The sequence below is a fragment of the Cyprinus carpio genome, chromosome A7, assembly GCF_018340385.1.
Source record: "Cyprinus carpio isolate SPL01 chromosome A7, ASM1834038v1, whole genome shotgun sequence".
Taxonomy (NCBI): Eukaryota; Metazoa; Chordata; class Actinopteri; order Cypriniformes; family Cyprinidae; genus Cyprinus; species Cyprinus carpio.
Window position 1 is genome coordinate 10851589 of NC_056578.1, and position 20775 is coordinate 10872363.

Below are 20775 nucleotides of genomic sequence, written 5' to 3' on the forward strand. Positions count from 1 at the left end.
AATGTCTGTTGATGTTTCTTATTTGTTTAAATCAGGTACTTTGGTTGATCTGCCCGCTTTTGTCTTTAGATTTGTAAGAATCGTTAAAAGCATTTTAAAAAAATACAATTAATTTAAAAATAATTACAATTTTCCATGTACAAGGAAAGTGATTATTTAAAAGTTTCTGCACTATTAATGGGTAACTAATCAAATGTAAATAAATCTGTGAAACTGACCATATGAATTCTGTTGTTCAGAAAGTCAGATGTTCTTGCTTCCACTGAGAAATTAAGAATTTTTTGTTCTTTTTTCATATAGTTTTTCACTTCAATTGTTATGCTGATAATATACTTTGTACATAAACTACCGATTTTAAAAATGTTTTTAAAACAAGAATCTTATGCTCACCAAGGCTGCATTTATTTGGTCAAAAATACAGTAAAAACAATAATATTGTGAAATATTATTGCCATTCAAAAGAATTGCGTTCTATTTGAATATATTTTAAAATGTAATTTATTCCTGTGATGCAAAGCTGAATTTTCAGCATCATTACTCCAGTCTTCAGTATCACATGATCCTTCAGAAATCATATTAATAAACTGATTTGCTGCTTAAGAAGAGTTGAAAATAGTTGCGCTGCTTCATATTTTTTGGAAACCATGACACATTTTTTTAAGGATTCTTTGATGAAAAAAAAAGTTCACAAGAACAGCATGTATTTGAAATAGAAATTTATGGCAACAATGTGAAAGTCTTTACTTTAATTTTTGATCCATTTAATTAATGTTTTAAATGGTAGAGCCCATTTTATAAGCAGAGATTTTCATAGCTAAAATGGTTTAGAGATGAAACTGTGGTGTATATTAAGAAATATACCAATGACACTCAGATTTGTTCAGGCTTGTCTTCTTTTAGAACATTTCCTGCAGTTGATACTTGGGCATGAGGAGGTCAGTGCCACAGGAAAACAGGAAGTACTGAGACCACGACAAGCTCAACTAACAGGAAGTGTACAGCTTTGAGCAGGAATCTTATTCGTGATCCGTAAGTTTATTACATCTCTCTCTCTTCCCTTTCCTGATCCCTCTATCAATGTTCTGTTATGAACTGTTAATGAACAAAGTCAAATGACTCGGTTCAATTAATCTAATTACTCTGTTGTCATATTCCAGAGAGGACTTCAGAAGAGAAATTGCTATAATAAGAGACAGGAGCAGCTTGAAATAAGTTAACTGCACTGAAACCTTTTAGGCAGCTGGAACCATATTTCGATTTGTCATTTTGGATAGAGGATCCTGGTGGGTTTATTTTGGATCTGGTCATCCTTTTTAAAAACTGCGACAAAGCAGAGCTTCAGAGATTTTTATCAGAAGTCCTCCTTTGGTTTTAAACTTGCCACACCTATCAAAGCTAATCTAAACTCTGATCAGCAGGGGCAAGTTCCAGCCTGCCACACTCATACTGATCTTGATTCAGCTCCAGGTGCCTAGATCATAATCAAAATGATGCTATGATGTCTACAAAACTGGTCTCAGGTCATAATAACATAACATAAGTCTACCTGGTATTTTAGCCAGACCTAAACCTAGTTCTAACAGACCGTACTGAGAAAGAACTAACAGTCAACTGTATCAGTTATAAAAGCAATCCAAAGTAATATCCCACTTTTGTTGACACTAGCCATTGGTTTCATTCTATTGTTTAAAGCACAGTGAAAAAACTGCTTGCAAATGAGGTAATGGTGACCTTTGACCTCCCACAGAGTGCTTTGAATAGCCCTGTCAACCTCCATTCACTTCAGCTAGACAAACTGCTTCCCATGGCAAGGTAAGAAAGCACAGTGAAATATTACTTCACCTTACCCAGCAGGGGAGACCTGTGCTATATATCACATTTTCTTTGATCCTGTTAATATTTTTTACAGTTCATTTTACATGCTGACAATGGCAGGGCATGTTGTCACATTGTAATTTGTCAAGATTCAAGATTTCAAGATTTGTATTTGTCACATACATGGTTATATGGAGAGCATATGACCAGCAGTGAAATGTAAGAATAATGTCAATAAACAGCCTTCGTCTTTTTAGACTGTTAAACAATTGTTAAGCACAAAATGATTCATGAACATGAATGAATTCAACGACAGCAAAAATATTAAACAGTTTAGCAGACAAATATTGAAATGAATTATTAAATGTATTAAACATGTAAATAGATACTTAAAAACAATTTTCACTTAGAAATTGCTAGTAAATGTCACAATTATAAAGAAACAGCAAGTAATATGTACACAACTTATCTTTATTTACAACTTAGAAAAATAAGTTTACATTGTATATTATATTATATTATATTATAATATTTCATAATTTATTAGATAGATAGATAGATAGATAGATAGATAGATAGATAGATAGATATACAGTGCCGTTCAAAAGTTCGGGATCAATAAGACTTGTAATGTTTTTTAAAGAAGTCTCTTATGCTCATCAAGGCTGCATTTATTTGATCAAATATACAGAAAAAAAAGTAATCTTGCAAAAAGTTTATTACAATATAAAATAATGGTTTCTATTTTAATATACTTTAAAATAGAATTTATTTCTGTGATGCAAAGCTGAATTTCCATCAGCCATTACTCCAGTATAAAGTGTCACATGATGCTTCAGAAATCATTCCATTATGCTGATTTATTATTAGAATTATCAGTGTTGGCAACAGTTGTGCTGCCAAATCTTTTTTTGGAAACTGCAATTTTTCAGGATTCTTTGAGTAATAAAAAGTTAAAAAAAGAACAGCATTTATTCAAAATATATATATTTTTTCTAACAATATAAATCTTTGCCATCACTTCTTAACATTTTAACACATCCTTGCAGAATAAAAGTTTTCATTTCTTTCCAAAAAAAAAAAAGAATAAAAATGTACTGACCCCAAACTTTTGAATGGTAGTGTATATTGAAAGATTTCTATTTTAACTTATTTTTTTCTTTTTTTTTCAAAAAAGAATCCTGAAAAAAAGTATCACAGGTTCCAAAAAATATTAAGCAGCACAACTGTTTCCAGCCCTGATAATAAATCAGTATATTAGAATGATTTCTGAAGGATCATGTGACACTGAAGACTGGAGTAATGATGCTGAAAATTCAGCTTTGCATCACAGTAATATATTAAATTTTCAAATATATTCAAATAGAATGCAATTCTTTTGAATGGTAATAATATTTCACAATATATTTTTTTTTTTTATCAAATAAATGCAGCCTTGATGAGCATAAGAAACTCCTCTAAAAAACATTAAAAAGCGTTCTGATCCCAAACTTTGACCAGTAGTGTGTGTATATATATACACACACAAACACACACACACACACACACACACACACACACACACATTTGCATATGCACAGTGGGTACAAAATAAAAACATTTTGTTGCTTTGAAGGATGAAATAAAGATGGACACAGTTTTTGTTTTATCCAGCTGTATTTACTCAGTGCAACTTATAACATCCAAGTGAAAGATATAACACCAACATGTCAGAAAATAATAATAATAATAATAATAAAAAAAAAACAGAATCACTGAGCCGGTTAGAAAAAAGATCACCGCCATGTGTCAGTATTTTGTTGAACCACCTTTTGCATTAATTACAGCCTTTAGTCTGTTGGGATATGTCTCCTAAGGTTGCACATCTAGACTTTGCAATATTTTCCCACACTTCTTTGCAGAACTGCTTAAGTTCAGTTAACTGAACTGCAGTCTTCGTCACTCCATAGATTTTCAATGTCGTTTAAGTCTGGGCTCTGATTAGGTAATTCAAGGACATTCACCTTTTTCTCTTTCAGCCACTGTGTGCTCAGTTTTGCTGTGTGCTTTGAGTGATTGTCATGTTGAAAGGTAAACCTTCTTCCCATTGACAACTTTCTGGCAGAGGGCAGCAGATTTTCCTCAAGAATTTGACGGTATTTTGCCTCATCCGTTTTTCCTTCCTGACAAGTGCTCCAGTCCCTGCTGCAGAGAAACACCCTCGTAACAGGATATCACCACCTCCATGCTTTACTGGAGGAATGCTGTTATTTGTATTGTGAGCTGTCTTGGGTTTCTGCCAGATATATCGTTTGTTGTTGAGACCAAATAATCAAATTTTTAGTCTCATCTGCCTCAGAATCTTCAAGGTGTGTTTTGGCAAAGCTCAGTCTGACTGCATGTGGCCTTTCTTCAGGAGCTTTTTTGTTAGGACCCTCCCATGTAAGCCACATTTGTGCAGAATATGATATTGTTGTCACATGCACACAATGACCACTCTTTGTCATAAATTCCTGCATCTGCTTCAGAGTTGCTGTAGGCCTCTAGGTTGCCTCTCTGACCAGTTTCCCCCTAGTCTTGTGTAGCCAGACCTTCAGACTGACAGCTGAAGGTCTGGAATTCATGGCAACTTTCTTTGGCCAAGGCCCGCCCATGAGGCCGTTTGACTGACATGTCAAACAACCAATCACAGTTCATTTCGTTCAGCATCACGTTTCGGGGTGTGGAAATGTCACCACAATAAAAGGCCGGTGTGTAAAACTCTAGGATGTATGTTAAAGATTATATGCCGCAAACTTTAAATATTTCACATACTTTTGGCACCACGGCATCTTTGTTTCCAGGCGTTAAAGAACATGACACACTTCTCGCGGAAATCCTGTAGAATTCAACCAATCCGATGACGACTTCATCACTCCTGAAGTGTTTTCACTTGTGTGTGCCATATGCATCAGACGTTTAGCCAATGGTCCGTGGGCGTAACGTCTGAGACTGAGACTAGTTTCCTCCTGGCTCTTTCATCCAGTTTGGAGCGACGTCCTGATCCAGAGAGGGTCTGTGTTGTACCAAATACCTTCCACTTCTAAATAATATACTTCACTGTGCTCCTACGCATTGATAAAGCCTGTGAAATGTTTTTTGTATCCATCCCCTGACTTGTGCCTGTCCACAACTTTATCCCGGAAATCTTTTGAAAGTGCCTTGACACCCATAGTTGATTGTGTGCTTCAGTTGCACTACCAAGGACTGAAATGCTCCAGGAAAGCTGTTTTCATGCTTAGCTAATCAAAATGACCAGCTGATCACAGTTGAAAGTCAAATGACATTTTGTGCCATTGAGAAGGTGATTAACTACTCCTGATTGAGTTTACAAGTCATTTTTAGGAGGGAGTGATCCTTTTCCAATTCAGTGATTCTTTTTTTGTCTTTTCTGATATGTTGAAGTTATATCTTTTACTTGGATATTACAAGTTGCACTGAGTAAATACAGCTGGTTAAAACAAAAACTGTGTCCGTCTTCATTTCAGGCTGCAAAGCAATGTGATTATTTTACATAATTAATTCATTTAAATTAATAAAGATTTTTTAAATAGATTCATAACATTTTAGACATTTAGACTCAGAACCTCAAGTAAATTAGCCTATATTTTTTTTATTTGGTTGTCTTATGTTTTGTTTTCAGAATCGTGGGAGAACCGATCTATATTCTAAAAATAAATTAGGCCTAATTCTGAGATTCGGAGGCAAATCTGCTTAAAGATGGGAGGTTGAGCAGCTGGCTGTCTGGTGCAGTCTTAACAACCTGGAGCTCAACACGCTCAAAACTGTGGAGATGATCGTGGACTTCAGAAGAAACCCCCCTGCTCTCCCCCCACTCACCATCATGAACAGCACTGTGACTGCAGTGGAGTCATTCAGGTTCCTGGGCACCACTATCTCTCAGGACCTGAAGTGGGACAATCACATTGACTCCAAGCAGAGGCTATATTTCCTCTGCCAGCTTAAGAAGTCCAGTCTGCCACAGGAGCTGCTGATACAGTTCTACTCTGCCATCATCAAGTCTGTCCTGTGTTTATCTATAACTGTTTGGTTTGGTTCAGCTAACAAAACAAACATCAGAAGACTACAACGGACAGTCAGGACTGCTGAGAGGATTATCGTTGGAAGTCTAAAATGGATAGTAGGTATTTATGTGTGGAGATTAAGAAAAAAGGCTAAAAAAGTCACTATGGATCCCTCACACCCAGCCTGCCCTCTCTTTGAGCTGTTGCCCTCTGGCCGGCGCTACAGATCACTGAGCACCAAAACAGCCCCCACCCCAGGCCATATCCCACCTGAACAACACACCTCAGTACTGCACATCTGTAAATAACTCATCATACCTTCATCTGTAAATAGCACATATACACATTCACAATTCTATCTATGGACATTTTTCTTTTCTGTATATTTGTATTACTATTGTTATTTATAATTTATTATCTATTCTCTTTATTATTAGTGTTTTTATTGCCTTAATTATATGTTTGTCTGCACTATGTTTGTACTTTCTGTACTGGAAGCTCCTAACACCAAGACAAATTCCTTGTGTGTGTGTGTGTGTGTGTGTGTGAACACACTTGGCAATAAAGTTCTTTCTCATTCTGATTCTGATTCTATCCAGAGACATAAATAATACAAAATCTGACATCTAACTACTATTAGCACTGTTTCTAATATTAAAATGTTTAGACTAGGATCTAAAATGTACAATCTTACAGACTTTATCTAGCACGCTACATTAACAAGAATTTGAAACAATAATAATGCTATTTCTCATCCAGTGGCCCCCCTTTCTTTATGCGATCCATATCTACAATAGCCTATTATTTAAAGGGACAAATAAGACTATACTTCTTAATATAACACTTTATTGGATTAATACATTGACTATATAAATTGGTGAGCCAGCATTTCTGTTCTGTTAGGATGTGTCGCTTCAACTCAAGAGGTTGGTAATATGTTTCCTCTGATCTGTCTGCGCTTGTCTTCTGCAGCCTTCACTTTGACATTTGGAGCATGTGTGAACGAGGCGGCGGCGCGGAGCGGCCATCCCTGAAACATCAGGGGTAGGCGAAGTGACACAGCAATTCCCCCGATGTATTTTTAATTCATCAGTCTCTTCTGTGAGGAATTGTCTAATATAAGTGCAGTCATCATGACATCGGTTTGGAAGAGACTTCAGCGCGCTGGCAAAAGAGCGTCGAAGTTCCATTTTGCCGCGTCCTTTCAAGAACTCACCATTGAGTGCACTAAGAAGTGGTAAGAAATGCGATTTCTTTTTTAATTGTCATATAGGCTAATGTTGTTATACGCTATCATATAGGTTTATCGCTTCTCTTAAGTTTGACGTAGCTGCAGTAACACCAGCGTAGCGAGCGACGCGACGCTATAAAACGAGAACGCAACGCTCCCATTGTGAACACCGAAGCTCGTGTGGTTGCTGTGTAGTGATGGTGTAGTTTACTGCCAGTGTGTTGTGGTTCTTTATAGTTAAAGAACTGACAGTATATGAGGGCTTGTTTACTCAGACAAGCACATTTATGTTTGTAGTAGTGAGTTTTGTTATTGGTACCTCCGCTTATTCTTCCGTTTTACTTTCAGTTCTCCCGAACAATGTTATCTTAATGGTTCCACTTGAAGCACATCTTAATGGACTCTTGCATTAGCAGCTACAGATCAACTTCATATGCACATTTTATGCGATACTCTTTAACGCTGATGCTAATGGGAGGGTCTTACAAATGCTGATAAACAAAGCTACTAGGCATTGCCATTTATTTCCATGGAGTCATGCACATAGTCTTTTATTGTATGTATTTCACTATTTAAAAAAATATATGAGTTCGGTCAAATTTGCTAGCGTTTATCTAGATTGCAGATCTGCACTCATTTTCTAAAGTGCATGAGGTGCATTCTGGGATGCTTTTATCGAAGGAGTGATTGTTGAGCCACTTGTTGATTGTTTTTTCCTTTATTTTACTGCCCAGCTAATTCATTAGGCACAGTTTATTTTTGTATACAAAACTAAATTCAAACGTGGAAGCATTTTAGATGAAAAGATTTTTAAGATCACAAGAAACATTCAGAAAACTTCAGTCAGGTGTGTATTGGCAGTGTGGCAAGTCCAGACACACCTTCCATTAGACACACGTATGTAAGGAGAGTTCTGGTGTCCTTTATTTGCTTATACTTGAGTTCATTCATCTAAATCTGAAATGCTGTAATTTCAATGTGGTTATCTCAATAATCCCTTTTAACAAATAAATGCTCCTGCATTGTAGGCAAACTTAAAAATTTTCCCCCTGACAATCAACATCATAATGTGCATTACCATCATGTGACAGTGGGTTTTTGTGGTAATCAATATTCCATCAGAACAATGTTAGTAGAAGGAAAAGAAGGATTCATACTCTTGAATTTATCATAGAGTCAGAAGACATAGCTAGCTCAGAAGAATTTGTGGTATGTGGAATGGCTGGAATGATTAAAGATGTTTGTTAATGTTATTTTGTGTGTATGTGTGTGTGTGTGTATTTATTTATTTATTTTAAAAACTAGGCATCAAGCCTAAAAAGCAGACAGAGCCTGACATGCCTTTATTACTGGCTAAAAACATGTTCACTTTGAGACACTACATGGTTAGCCTTTTATTGTTTAAAAGTTAAGAGTTGGTAAGATTTGGTTTTGATCTCTCTTGCTTACCAAGGCTGCATTTATCTAATCAAAAATACAATAAAAACAGTAATGTTGTGAAATCGTATTACAATTTTAAATACCTGTTTTGTATGTTAATATATTTTAATGTGTAATTTATTCCTGTGCTACTGTAGCTGAATTTTCAGCAGCCATTACTCCAGTCTTCAGTGTCACATGATCCTTCAGAAATCATTCTAATACTGCTTAGAAACATTCATTATTATCAATGGTTAAAACAGTTGTGCCGCTAACATTTTTTGTGGAAACCATGACATACTTTTTCAGAATTCTTTGATGAATAGAAAGTTCAAAAGAACAACATTTATTTGAAACAGAATTATAATAAAAAATTATAAATGTATTTACAATTACTTTTGATTAATTTAATGCATCCACCCTGAATACAAGTATTAGTTTCTTTAAAAAATATTACTGACCCCAAGCCTTTGAACAGTAGTGTATTTCTTGGAACATTCAGTAATATTACCTGATGCTGCAATGATATCATCTGACTTCTGTGGTCACTGACTGCAGCCCTCTATGGTCCATTAAGACAGTGTCTTGTGTAGTCACATGACTTAACAATGTCTGACCTCAGAACAGCTGTTTGATTCTTTCAGTTAAGTGACTCAGCTAGTTCTTGAATGTAAAATGTGATCGGTGTTACAAGACTGTCTACAAATGAAACATTTAGAATCTCTGATCATAGTGTTTAAACTGGGTTATTATTTTACATAACAGTTAAAAAAAAGAATATGTGTAACTAGGGGTGCACAATAAATATCGGCCGATAATTAATGCGCATCTCGTCAGTAAAGCGGGTTCTCTAATCAGCGGTAAATTCCATCAAGTGCGTGATTTCACATAGAGCAGCTGTTACTACACAGAGCTGTTGTTAACTGAAAAGCTGCGCAAATCCACATTCAGCGAGATCCGCATTAATTATCGGCCGATATTTACGTGCACCCCTATGTGTAACATTTACTTGTTTTACAAAATTTAAACATTGCACCATCTACTGTAGTACCTCAAATCTAAATAGTTGTTTGTGGGCATACATCTTGATTCCCTTCTTATGCAGTTTAATAGATGTAGCACTCTGCTTCAGTTACTTTATATCAATGCTTGTGCCATTTCTGTGGACCCCATGACTCTGTCACCACATCGCTTGGCCTCTTGCATCCATTCACACAGCTGCTGCTGCTGCTGACACTGACCTGCAATACAAGACCCAGAGGCCCACGATTCTCTCTCTCCACCTTTCCTTTTCTTTATTATGATTTCAAATGCCACGTTAACATGCATAGACATAATTAATCTACTGCCATCATTTAGTTTTTCATCAGTTTGAGGAAATTATTTTATAGAAGCACTTCATGTCCCATTTATTTGACTGATCAGCACTTTTCCAGGTGTATTATTGAGTGATAGATGTTACAGGTGGGTTGCATGGTGGAAAGGCAAAGCATGTCGCTTATATCCCAAGATTAAAGGAACGACCTGCATGATATGAGAGTTGCATAATTGCATAGTCATCTGCAAATATAAATAGTTGGTCATAGCTTGCACTTTTGTGTTGTTTCACAGTTAATTGCGAAATTTATGGTTAGATATGGCAGCTGTGGTTGCAAGGAATGTCGCAAAATATGGAAGTAACATTTTAGGTTTTACTGATTAAACTTTAAAATGCAGTATAACAATGTATATTTCATTAACTGATACAATGTTAAAATACCAGCCTACTGAATTACTAAAATCTGTTTTGTACCTTTATAATACACTAACAACCATCAAAAAACACAGATGGTAATGAGAAAGCCACATGTAGTATATATTAGTATAGTAAGGGAAATGACCATTAACCAATCAACAGGTTTTTCTGAAGCATTTTACAGTCTTTTACCATTAAAATTATGAACATTTTTAGTAGTGCAGACATTTTCACTTTTGTATGTGTTCAAAACAATCATGGAAGCATTGCTGTTGAGAATTAGTATAAAGATAATTGGCAAAAAAAAAAACAAAATAAAACAGAAAAAGTGGTTAAAAATGAGACATTTGAACCAAAAACACTTCTATGAGGAAGTGGCATAGTGTGTTCAAGTTAAACAGCTGATCTGATAATGTTATTGTAAGGAGAGTCCACACCCTCCATTGAGGGAAGAGAGATCAGTTTGATGTAGACACACTGGGGAAAAGTAGAGCAAGTTTCAGGTTATATTTCCCACAACCACATTTAAGGGCAACCCTCCTCACACCTCTCTCTGTCAGTACTCACTTTAGCTTACTATTAACTTGCACTTCTTTTTTTAAAAAAGGTAATATGTTTATTGTTTATATAAGGTAATATATTTACTGTTATTATATTTTTTTCTTATTTTTTTTTTTTAAATGAGGTCCACTTATGATAGTAGTAAGTTTTTTGAAAAAGTTTTTTTCATCATAATTTATGCAAAATGTATGCATCAGAAATTAAGCAAAAATAATTTTACTGATTTTAAATATACAGAATAGATGTTGTTGGCATTTAAATGTGGGTGGTCAAGTATTCATCTGTCTGATGTCTGAAAGCTGTGCAAGTGTGTAGAATGAATCCTTTTTGTAGCTTTGATTCAATAAAACAATGTCTTTTTGGACTGCAGTTTTGAGATGAAAATCACAGTATGTTTTCATAGTACAGTGAACTATCTCAAATGATTTCTCAGGTTTCCCTTTATTCTAATTTATTTTTCAGCTATGCTGTGCTTCTCCAGAATGTTTTAAGATATGTCACATGTGTTGGATATTTTTTAAATAGCAGAAACATATTTTGTTCTGCAATTGCTCAGATTGTGCAAAATGCTAACCTGTTAGAACAGGAACAAATAATTTTAACTTGATCTTAAAGAAGCTCCAGCATTCCATGCAATAAAGTCAGCTAATGTTGTCCTGTATGTGGGTCAGATCAGTAACCTAATAACCAAACTGAGTGTGCATGATAGTAGTCCTCTTCTTCATGCTGATGGAGACTAACCTCCTTAAAGCAGTTCCCTAGGGAATTTTAGCTGTATGATTGAAAATCTTTCAGTTATATTTTCACTTTTTGAGTCATTTTAAATGTCAGTTCTTTGTGAAGAGCAATACAGCTTCATGCATCTTTTCATGCTCACTAAACAAACTGAATGATAGTGTGTTATATGTGCTCTCAGTGTAGAACAGGAGCTATGATGTTTCTGCTTTGTTACATGTTATTATGTGTTATTTGTCATTCACAGGCAGCCAGACAAACTGCGAGTGGTTTGGACCAGACGAAACAGACGCATCTGCAGCAAGGTAGAAGGAGGATGTGGTCTTTTAGTGTTACTGTTTCCACATTTGTGGTTTTCAAGTACAATATAAAGATATGGCTGTGGTTACTGTACCTCAACATTTATTCATCTAGAATTGCTAATGTTTTAGTAGCTACTGGAATAGTAAAGCTAGAGCACAACTGTAAGTGCAGAACAGTTCTTTTTTTTTTTTTTTGCTTGTTTAAGATTATGATTGGATTGCATTTTGCTGTTAAAGTCAGGACATGTTCTCTAAATTGAATTTTTAAAAATTTTACAGAGGAGGACAATAAATCTCAGCATATTAGTGTCATTAGTAACCACACAGAAAATGTTTGCAAAGCAGAAAGAACAAGTACTCCCTCCTAGCACACAAATCAATTGGTGGCACTGATTGGTGATGCAATAATAATTTCAACACACAAATACAGTGGGATGATTGCATTAATATAGATGAAGCCGAATCCTTTTATACCTTATTATTAGTGATTTTTTTTCACGAAATCATCGTCCAGGCAGTTTTCATGTTAAGACTTTGTTTTTTTCATTGTGTAAACATCAGATATATTTATCTGACTGGGTATCAGCAGCTGTGTTAATAGCAGTTTTCTCATTGTCTTGATCAGCTTCATGGCTGGCAGCCAGGTATCAAGAACCCATACAGGGGGACTGTGGTTTGGCAGGTTCCTGAGAGCGTGGACATCACTGTCACTCTTTTTAAGGTGAATATATGATATAAAACGATATGAACGCTAACAAACGCTAAGATTATTATTTTTTTTTTGAAAGAAGTTAATAGTTTTATTCAGCTGTGAGTTAATTGATTAATATTTTATGTTGTTAAAAAAAATCACATTGTTACCAAAAATTTATATATCAAATTAATTGTTATTTTTAATTTTAGATTGATAGGACAAATAATAGGAAAAATAATAGATTGATAGGAAAAATAATAATATTTTTCACAAAAAATTACTGTTTTCAACATTAGGCACCAAATCAGCATATTAGAATTCTTTCTGAAGGATGATGTGACATTGAAGACTGGGGTAATGATGCTGAAAATTTAGTTTTGCATCACAGGAATAAATTACATTTTAAAATTTATGCTTTTAATATAATTTTATTTTTTTTTGTAATATTTTTGTTTTTAATGTGTTTTTTTAAGATTTTTTTTTTAATATTGTTATTTATTTTTTTTTATATTTTTGATTGGTAGGAGTTTTTTTTAATTTGTGCTATGGTGCATAATTATGCAAATTATAAACTAATAAAAGTTGTAAACATGAATTTTGTCATATTATTGTAATGCCCTATAATCCATGTACACACTGGCAATTTTCACTCTCCCTTTAGGATCCAAATGCAGATGAATTTGAGGATAAAGACTGGACCTTCATCATAGAAAATGTGAGTCTTTCTACTCTGTAATCTCACACTGTTTATTAAAGGTGCTGCTAGCTATTGTAGCTGTTTGCTAACCTCAACCACAAAAGCATTTCTGTTTTGGTTAAAAAAGTGTGGGCCACTCCCTGACTCTTTTTCTCTGTTTAATGAGGGCTGTGACAGAAATGGGTCAGGATGTAGGAACATTTTATGTGTATTGCTCTTTTGCAATATTTTGTTATCAGAAGACAGCATATTTGAAAAGGCATGTCTTGAATTATGCTTTGATGGCTTCATCGATTTGGCAGTACGCTATGGTTTGAAAGTACTGTGCTCTAACCCCATCTCATCCCAACAGGAAACAAAGGGCCACCGAAAAGTTTTAGCGTCAGTGGATGTGAACATGAAGAAATACACAAGCGCGACCCCAGCTCAGTTTGACCTGGCACTTACACTGAAGCCTCTGTCTGTGAAAGTGTTGGATGCCATGCTTAAACTCACCCTGTCCTGTGTCTTCCTGAAGGAGGGCAAGGCTACGTGAGTTCGGATGATTTACTTTACTGATCTATAGTTCTAGTAGGCCTTCAGTTATCTTACTGTATTCTGTGTTGTGTATTCAGTGATGAAGACATGCAAAGTCTGGCGAGTCTGATGAGTCTGAAGCCGTCTGACATTGGAAACCTGGAGGACTTCAATGACAGTGATGAAGAGGAGGACAAAAGAATGTGTGCAGCAGTGAAAATGGCCACAGCAGTAATAGGTAACACTGACATACACACACAGTCTTAAGTACACATACTATCAACCTTGGCGCAGAAGAAGAAGTTTGGAAACAAGTTCAGAAACAGGCTTTTCCTGTTCTGAAAAGCATATTTTTCCTGGGGTCGTGTTGTTTCCTGGTTTTATGAAACTTGGTGGAGATGTAGATAACCTGGTGGTTATTTGCTGTTTTTAGTGGTTTGGTTTTATTGAGTTGATTTGATGTTTGCCCCAGTTAATGCTGTATTACAGATTTAAAGGTAGCTTACATGCGGTTGGTCATGACAAACACAGAATCTGAAAATATTATCTCTCTTTCATGTTCTAGAATTCCTTTTTGTTATTCATTTCTTAAAACAGTCTCTTTCTTTTTCATTCTTTGTCTGTCGCTCTGTTCTTTCTGTCTGTGGTCAGCTCCTCTTCCTCCAGCTAGGAGAATACATGACAAGGATTGGAGACCTGCTGTAGACACAGGTTTCTCTGACACAGGTAGATTACTGACTGCTCTGGCTTATTTTTCCTGCTTATTTGTCCAGTTAACATTTTTTTTTTTTTTTTTTGGTATGATAATATTCAAATGACGTACTATGGGGTGTGATACTGCTCAATTTCTATCATGACAGTTTCAGGTTGGTAAATACTTGCATCACAACTGGGAAGCACTGATTAAGAAATCTGAAGCTTGATAGTGCTAACTGAAAATTTGACACTGTGATTGGCTAATATTTATTCATTTTCATTGTTTGTTTTTCAGTGAGCCCCTTTATTAAGTCTTATGCCATAGCAAAATCCACCAATGTATAAATAATGCTCAAGGACAATTTATTTCAGTAACATTTAATGTGTATGGTTATATTAGTTTATCTATTATTGTATATTCTAAATTTACATATATATGTGTATGCATTAAGATTATCCTTTGCATTCTTCTTTATATACATTATTAAATTATTTATATAGGATTTATATAAAAACAAACAAGCACCCACATATATACACACAAACACAAAATATGCACAAAATACATAAAATAAAACAATATTTACATTTATACACGCACACACAAATATACATATTTATTGTATTATTTTATATATTTCTTATTGTGTATATTTTATATTTAGATTATTTTATACATGAACCATGGGTATTTTTGTACAGATTTGGTGTTTGTACTGGCACCATTTCATGCCTGTAAATATTATTATTATTATTGTTATTATACACTCAAGTGTAAATTACTTTAGTTGTGCAAATTTAACATAATGTCACTACTTACACTTGTGATAACATCTGAAAGTCAAAACCAGAAATTTATTAGTTCAGATCATGTATATCACAAAAACAATTTCAAACTGAATATATAATTGTTTCATGTCGTATCAGATACTAGAAATAAGGTTATCAGAAGTAATGAACTTTCTAACTCGTGTTGCTACACTGTATTTGGATCGACAGGATTCTTTGGCTTGTTTTGAGTCTGTAAGAAAGTGGGTAAAATTGCATAATGCGTTCCCATGACCTCAGCATACCAGTGGTCATAAGTTTGTGTGTGTGAGAGTTTATCTGAGGTCTGCATCTCTTCCTGGTTTCACTCATTTTCTTCTCTTCTAAATTATTCCCCGGTCATTTGAGTTCCTCTTTGTCTCTCTGCATTTTTTGTCTGCTACCTCTCAACTCTTTTGTACATACACATCCACTTTAACTTCCTCTGTTTTTGTCTGTCCTTCTCCATAATCATCATCATTTCTCTCAGCTCATTCTGAACCGAAGCGGATGAGCTGTTCCTTCATTACGCCTAATGTTCCCCTCTAGTACCGGCCCCTGTCATGCAGCGCTCTTGACCTTTCTGTCCCGCCCCTCTCCACTTCCTGTATCCAACCCCCCCGTGCTGCTGGCAGTGTCCCCCAGACACGCCCCTCCCCGTACGCCTTTACTGTTCATACCCGTGCTCATCTACCTGCCCTGCCCAAAACCTTCCAGCCGCCGACCGGCTCAGGTAGGAGCACTCATCCACCCGGTGCAATGCAGCAGATCACCAGAGAGCTGCGCTGGTCTCCATCCGCTGCAATGTGTACATGTCCATACCTCATAGATCATCCACAAACTCACTCTTCTGTCTTATTACTTACAGTACATGTCATTACATGTTTTCGTCATTTATGTTTTTAAGTTGTCTAAAAGTTAAAACAACAATAAATTCATGCACTACTAAAAAGTTTTTTTTTTTATAAAGAAGACTGTTATGCTTGCACAGACTGCATTTATTTTTTATTTAAAAAAACTTAACTAAAAACCTTAATACTGTGAAACATTATTATAATTTCAAATAACTGATAACTGTTATAAAATATTTTAAAATGTAATTTATTCCAGTGCTGAATTGCCAGCAGTCATTACTCCAGTCTTCAGTATCACATGATATTTCTGAAATTATTCCAATATGCTGATTTGCTGCAAAATGTAAGGATTCAGGCTTCTTTGATGAATAGAAAGTTTAAAAGAACTGCATTTAAAAAAATAAAATATTTTTTTAACATTATAAATGTATTTACTTTTAATAAATAAAATATTTATTATAAGAAATGTTTTATGAGCACCAAATCAGGATATTATAATGATTTCTGAAATATCATGTCACTTTCTTTAAAAAAACTTTTGAACAGCAGTGCATCTCATAAACTGACTATTGTTTCTGGCAACAAGGTCTACAGAGGTATTGTGTGGAACATTTGTAGAATTATTATTTTTTTCTTTTGAGCTTACTTCACTTCTAGATTCACTAAATGGAATCTTAATTGATGTTTGGAAAACTGCCCATTAAAAACATCAGATACATTTTAAGGCTGATGTGTAAGGAAGCAACAACCTGATCACCATAGTAAATGCTGTAGCACCCTGTGAATTTGTTCATCAAACTAGTTTTATATCCAGCCCCTGACTTTTACCATTCGCGCGCCCTGTCACAACTTGATCTAATGAACCTTACTTACCTCAATCTAATGAGTGTTTTTGCCTCCTTTTAAACACACACATCAACAGATTTACAAAATCTGTAGCTTTATTTTCTATTTTCTGTTCTTTTTTCCCCTCCACCTCTCATCATGCTATAATTTTTCCTTCTCCCTTCAAGTTGCTGTATCTGTCACTCAAAGGCTGTCTGGAGGTCTTGCTAGGTCTGAGTTATTGGAGAGCATTCGCTCTGTTGAGACCGGTGCAGTTCCTCACCAGAGGCCTCTCTCTTTTCTTTCTGAGATTAGCACACCCTTCTCGCTATCCTCTGCTCAATCCTCCTCGTCCCCTCAGCAGACTCCTCTACCCGATATAACCCAGAAAGGTAATGAGTATTGCCCATAAATCAGTAAATGATAATTGCTATAGCTCATAAATAATTGTATTGTAGCTTGCATTATCTGTGTAATGTATTTTTGATTATTTGATATTTGCACATTTTTCATTTTTACCTTTACTGTTACTGCTTCACCTTGCTTCCATTCTGTCGTCTTCTCTATTCCTCTCCTTTCTGTCTCATTGTTTTCTCCGGTGACTTAGCCACCCATTCTGCTGCTCGTAGCAGGACCTGGAGACCTCACAGTTTTCCCTCTTCACACTCCTCCTCTTGTGATTTCGACCCCTCCTCCTTTGAGTTTGGCTCCTCCCCTCATGGTCCAGTGCCTGTACCTGCACCACGGCCCTCAAAAATCTATTGCGCCTCATTGGCTGAGCCAGGCTCCTCCCTTACAAAACCTACAAGCATGCCCTCTGCCACTGAGACAGGTACATGGGACTGATGTTCATATTGTAACACTTTTTTAAATCTGATGCCATTTGATTTTAAAGTTTAATTTGAACCACATATTTCATGTTCAGTACTCAGCTTTCTGAAAATTATTTGGAGGTCATAAAGAGTTGTAAAGTCACATGAAAGACCCTATGAAAGAGTTTTATAGCTTTTAGTCCATGTTTGTTAGCTTTGAGTCTATTTATATACTTGTACTCCTAAAAGTTGACCAAGTTTTACCAGATACAACACTGTTCAAAAGTTTGACATTGGTAAGATTGTTTGTTTTTTAAAAGTCTACTATTGTAGCCAAGGCTGCATTTACTCTCATTACTCCAGTCTTCAGTGTCACATGATGTTGAAATGTTGAAAACCACTGTGCTGCTTAATATTTTGGTGGACATCGGGATACTTTTTTTCAGGATTTTCGCCCGTAACACTGTCTACTTATCATACATGCACTCTGTCATCATTTACCATGGGAAACTCCAGCATCTTGGCAAAAAGAGTGGAGGCCTCCCAAGCTGCTCCTCGCCTCTGCTGAGCATATTAACCAACAGCATCATCCAGCCTCAGTGACCTCCTCTCCTCCTGCACAAACCTCTCATCTAATGTATGTCCCGCTTCCTGCAATGTCTTCATTCCGTGTGCTTCCTCAACCAATGGACTCTTCTACCATTACTCTCAATCCTGCTGTAACATCTCCCAGTGTGGCTCCTTCCTCTGAGATGCCCAGCGTTCAGTCAGTCTCTACTTCTTGCTCTCAAACACTGTCAGCTGCCATCCTTTGTCCTGCTGCAGCATCCAGTTCTCAGTCCACCCCTCATCCACGTGTTTCTACTCTCCTGTCATCTCCTCATCTCACTGCTTCTGATGCTCCTCTAAGTTCCATTCCTGATGCTGGTCCTGTGGTCAATGCACCTGTTGTTGCCGAGTCAGGTAGAGAGCAAACACTCTAGGATAACTCTTCTAAACCTGTTTGCCCTTGTGTTAAACTAATGAAATGATTAGTTCTCATCTGTTGAGTTTAAGATGAAAAAATCATCTGCATTTTCAAAGGGTTTTGAATGCCCCTTTAATGGAGCATGAATAATGTGAAAGATCTTATCCTTGTTGTCTGAATCAACCATGTCTCATTTTTTTAAAGGCATGGTTCATCCAAAAATGAAAATTGTAATTATTCACTCACCCTCATGATGTTCCAAACCTTTTGGCCTTTTGAAATGACCCTTTGGAGGTAAAATAAGGGTGAATGTCTTTAAATTCTAACTTTGTAACATCAACTTGAACTTAATTGAAGTGACATTCAACTGAGCGGTACTGAATAATGAGACTATTGTCTTCTGTACAGCTGCTTTACAGCTAAAATTGAATTATTTTTATAATTTTACAAGATTGACATTATTATTTTCCTGTTAATTAAGGTGAAGCTGCTTTGAAATCTGTATTGTTTAAAGCATTAAATAAATAAATGTAATTTCATAAAATTAAATACATTTTAAAGGAATAGTTCATCCCCAAAATTTGTTGAATATTTACTCACCCTCAGGCCATACAATATTTAGATGAGTTTGTTTCTTCATTGGAACAGATTTGGGGAAATTTTGCATTACATCACTTGCTCACCAGTGGATCTTCTTCAGTGAATGGGTGCCGTCAGAATGAGAGTTCAAACAGCTGATAAAATCAAAATACACATGACAATACAAGGAAAAGCAGCAATGCATAATCTCCATCTGCTGTTACTCAGCTTCACCAGCAGGTTTTGTTTTAAAGACAAATGTCATTATTTTACTTCCATATGAGCCTGAATAAAAGTAAAATAACTTTTGGGTGAACCTAAACGCTTTAAATTGTTTCCTCTCTGCACTCATCTCCTCATTCTTCTTTTCTCTTCTTTTTCTGTCATCTTCCTTTCTCATCTGGTCAATGTCAACCTCAGAGCCTCTCCAGAGTTCCAGACGTACGAATGGAGATATCAGGTTGTGCCCACAGTGGTTAGACCCAATGTGCGCAGACCAATAGCCCCTCTTCCTGTAGCTGCCTGTAGTACCTCTCCTTTCTCTTACTCTCCTTTTATTCTTCCTTCACGCTCCTCCATGATCCCTGACCCCCACATTTATGCCCAAACTTCCACTGTAGCCCCTGCCATTGCCTCCATTTCCGTCCCTTCCACTGACTCATTCACAGGTACATATGCTGGTTTAAACCTTTAACTGTGCTTCATTCTCATTCTACATCTTGTCGTTGCTGTAAATATGTGTGTTGTATGTTGAGTAGATAACAGAGAACAGATTTTAAACATGTCTTGAGCTAGTGAGATCTGTTTTAGATTACACTCCCAACATTTCTTGCATAACTGTACAGAGTCAGAAGGCCAAACATTCCATTCTTCCCAGTGGACTGAATTCATCCATCATAACTATAACAGTTTAAACTGTCAGTATTCTGACTCACTGTTACATTAAAAGGGATTATTAACTCAAAAATGAAAATTTGATGTTTATCTGCTTACCCCCCGGGGTATCCAAGATGTACGTGACTTTGTTTCTTCAGTAGAACACAAATTATGATTTTTTACTCCAGCTGTTGCAGTCTCTCAGCCGTATAATGCATGGCAATGGTAACAAAATCTATAAAGTACAAAAAGCATGCACAGACAAATCCAAATTAAAACCTGCGGCTCATGAAGATACATTGATGTGTAAAGACACAAAACGATTGGTCTGTGCAAGAAACTGAACAGTATTTATATTGTCTTTTTTTTTTTTTAACATCTGATTCATTCAATGTCCTAACTGTTGTGAACACGCTTCACAGCAGCAGGCGCCTGAGTGTTATTATTCTTGTTTGTTTTTTGAGGATCACAGACTTATAAGTGCATTACTGCCACCTGAGATTGTAGATAGAGTGTCAATGGTCCATTTAAGAGATAGGTGGCGGTAATGGTAACTCCGCCATAAAGCAAGAAGAAGAAGATGTTGCCTCAGGGACCAGCTGCTGTGAATG

At 36.0% G+C, this 20775-nt stretch overlaps 1 protein-coding gene across 3 annotated transcripts in view; it reads left to right on the forward strand.

Annotated features, from left to right (window-relative positions):
• Positions 1-6780: 6780 nt before the first annotated feature.
• The window catches only part of LOC109093992 (EH domain-binding protein 1-like protein 1), a 32542-nt gene continuing 18547 nt past the window's right edge, over positions 6781-20775 (forward strand). For 2 of the 3 annotated variants that reach the window (XM_042759605.1, XM_042759606.1), the window contains exons 1-6: positions 6781-7095; positions 11787-11844; positions 12467-12562; positions 13197-13250; positions 13585-13763; positions 13847-13986. In XM_042759605.1, coding sequence (XP_042615539.1) covers positions 6992-7095; positions 11787-11844; positions 12467-12562; positions 13197-13250; positions 13585-13763; positions 13847-13986 — 631 coding nt within the window. In that variant the 5' untranslated portion in view covers positions 6781-6991. Of the gene's footprint in view, positions 7096-11786; positions 11845-12466; positions 12563-13196; positions 13251-13584; positions 13764-13846; positions 13987-18180; positions 18706-20775 lie in introns of those variants that run through there. The other variant, XM_042759607.1, reaches the window with a different exon arrangement.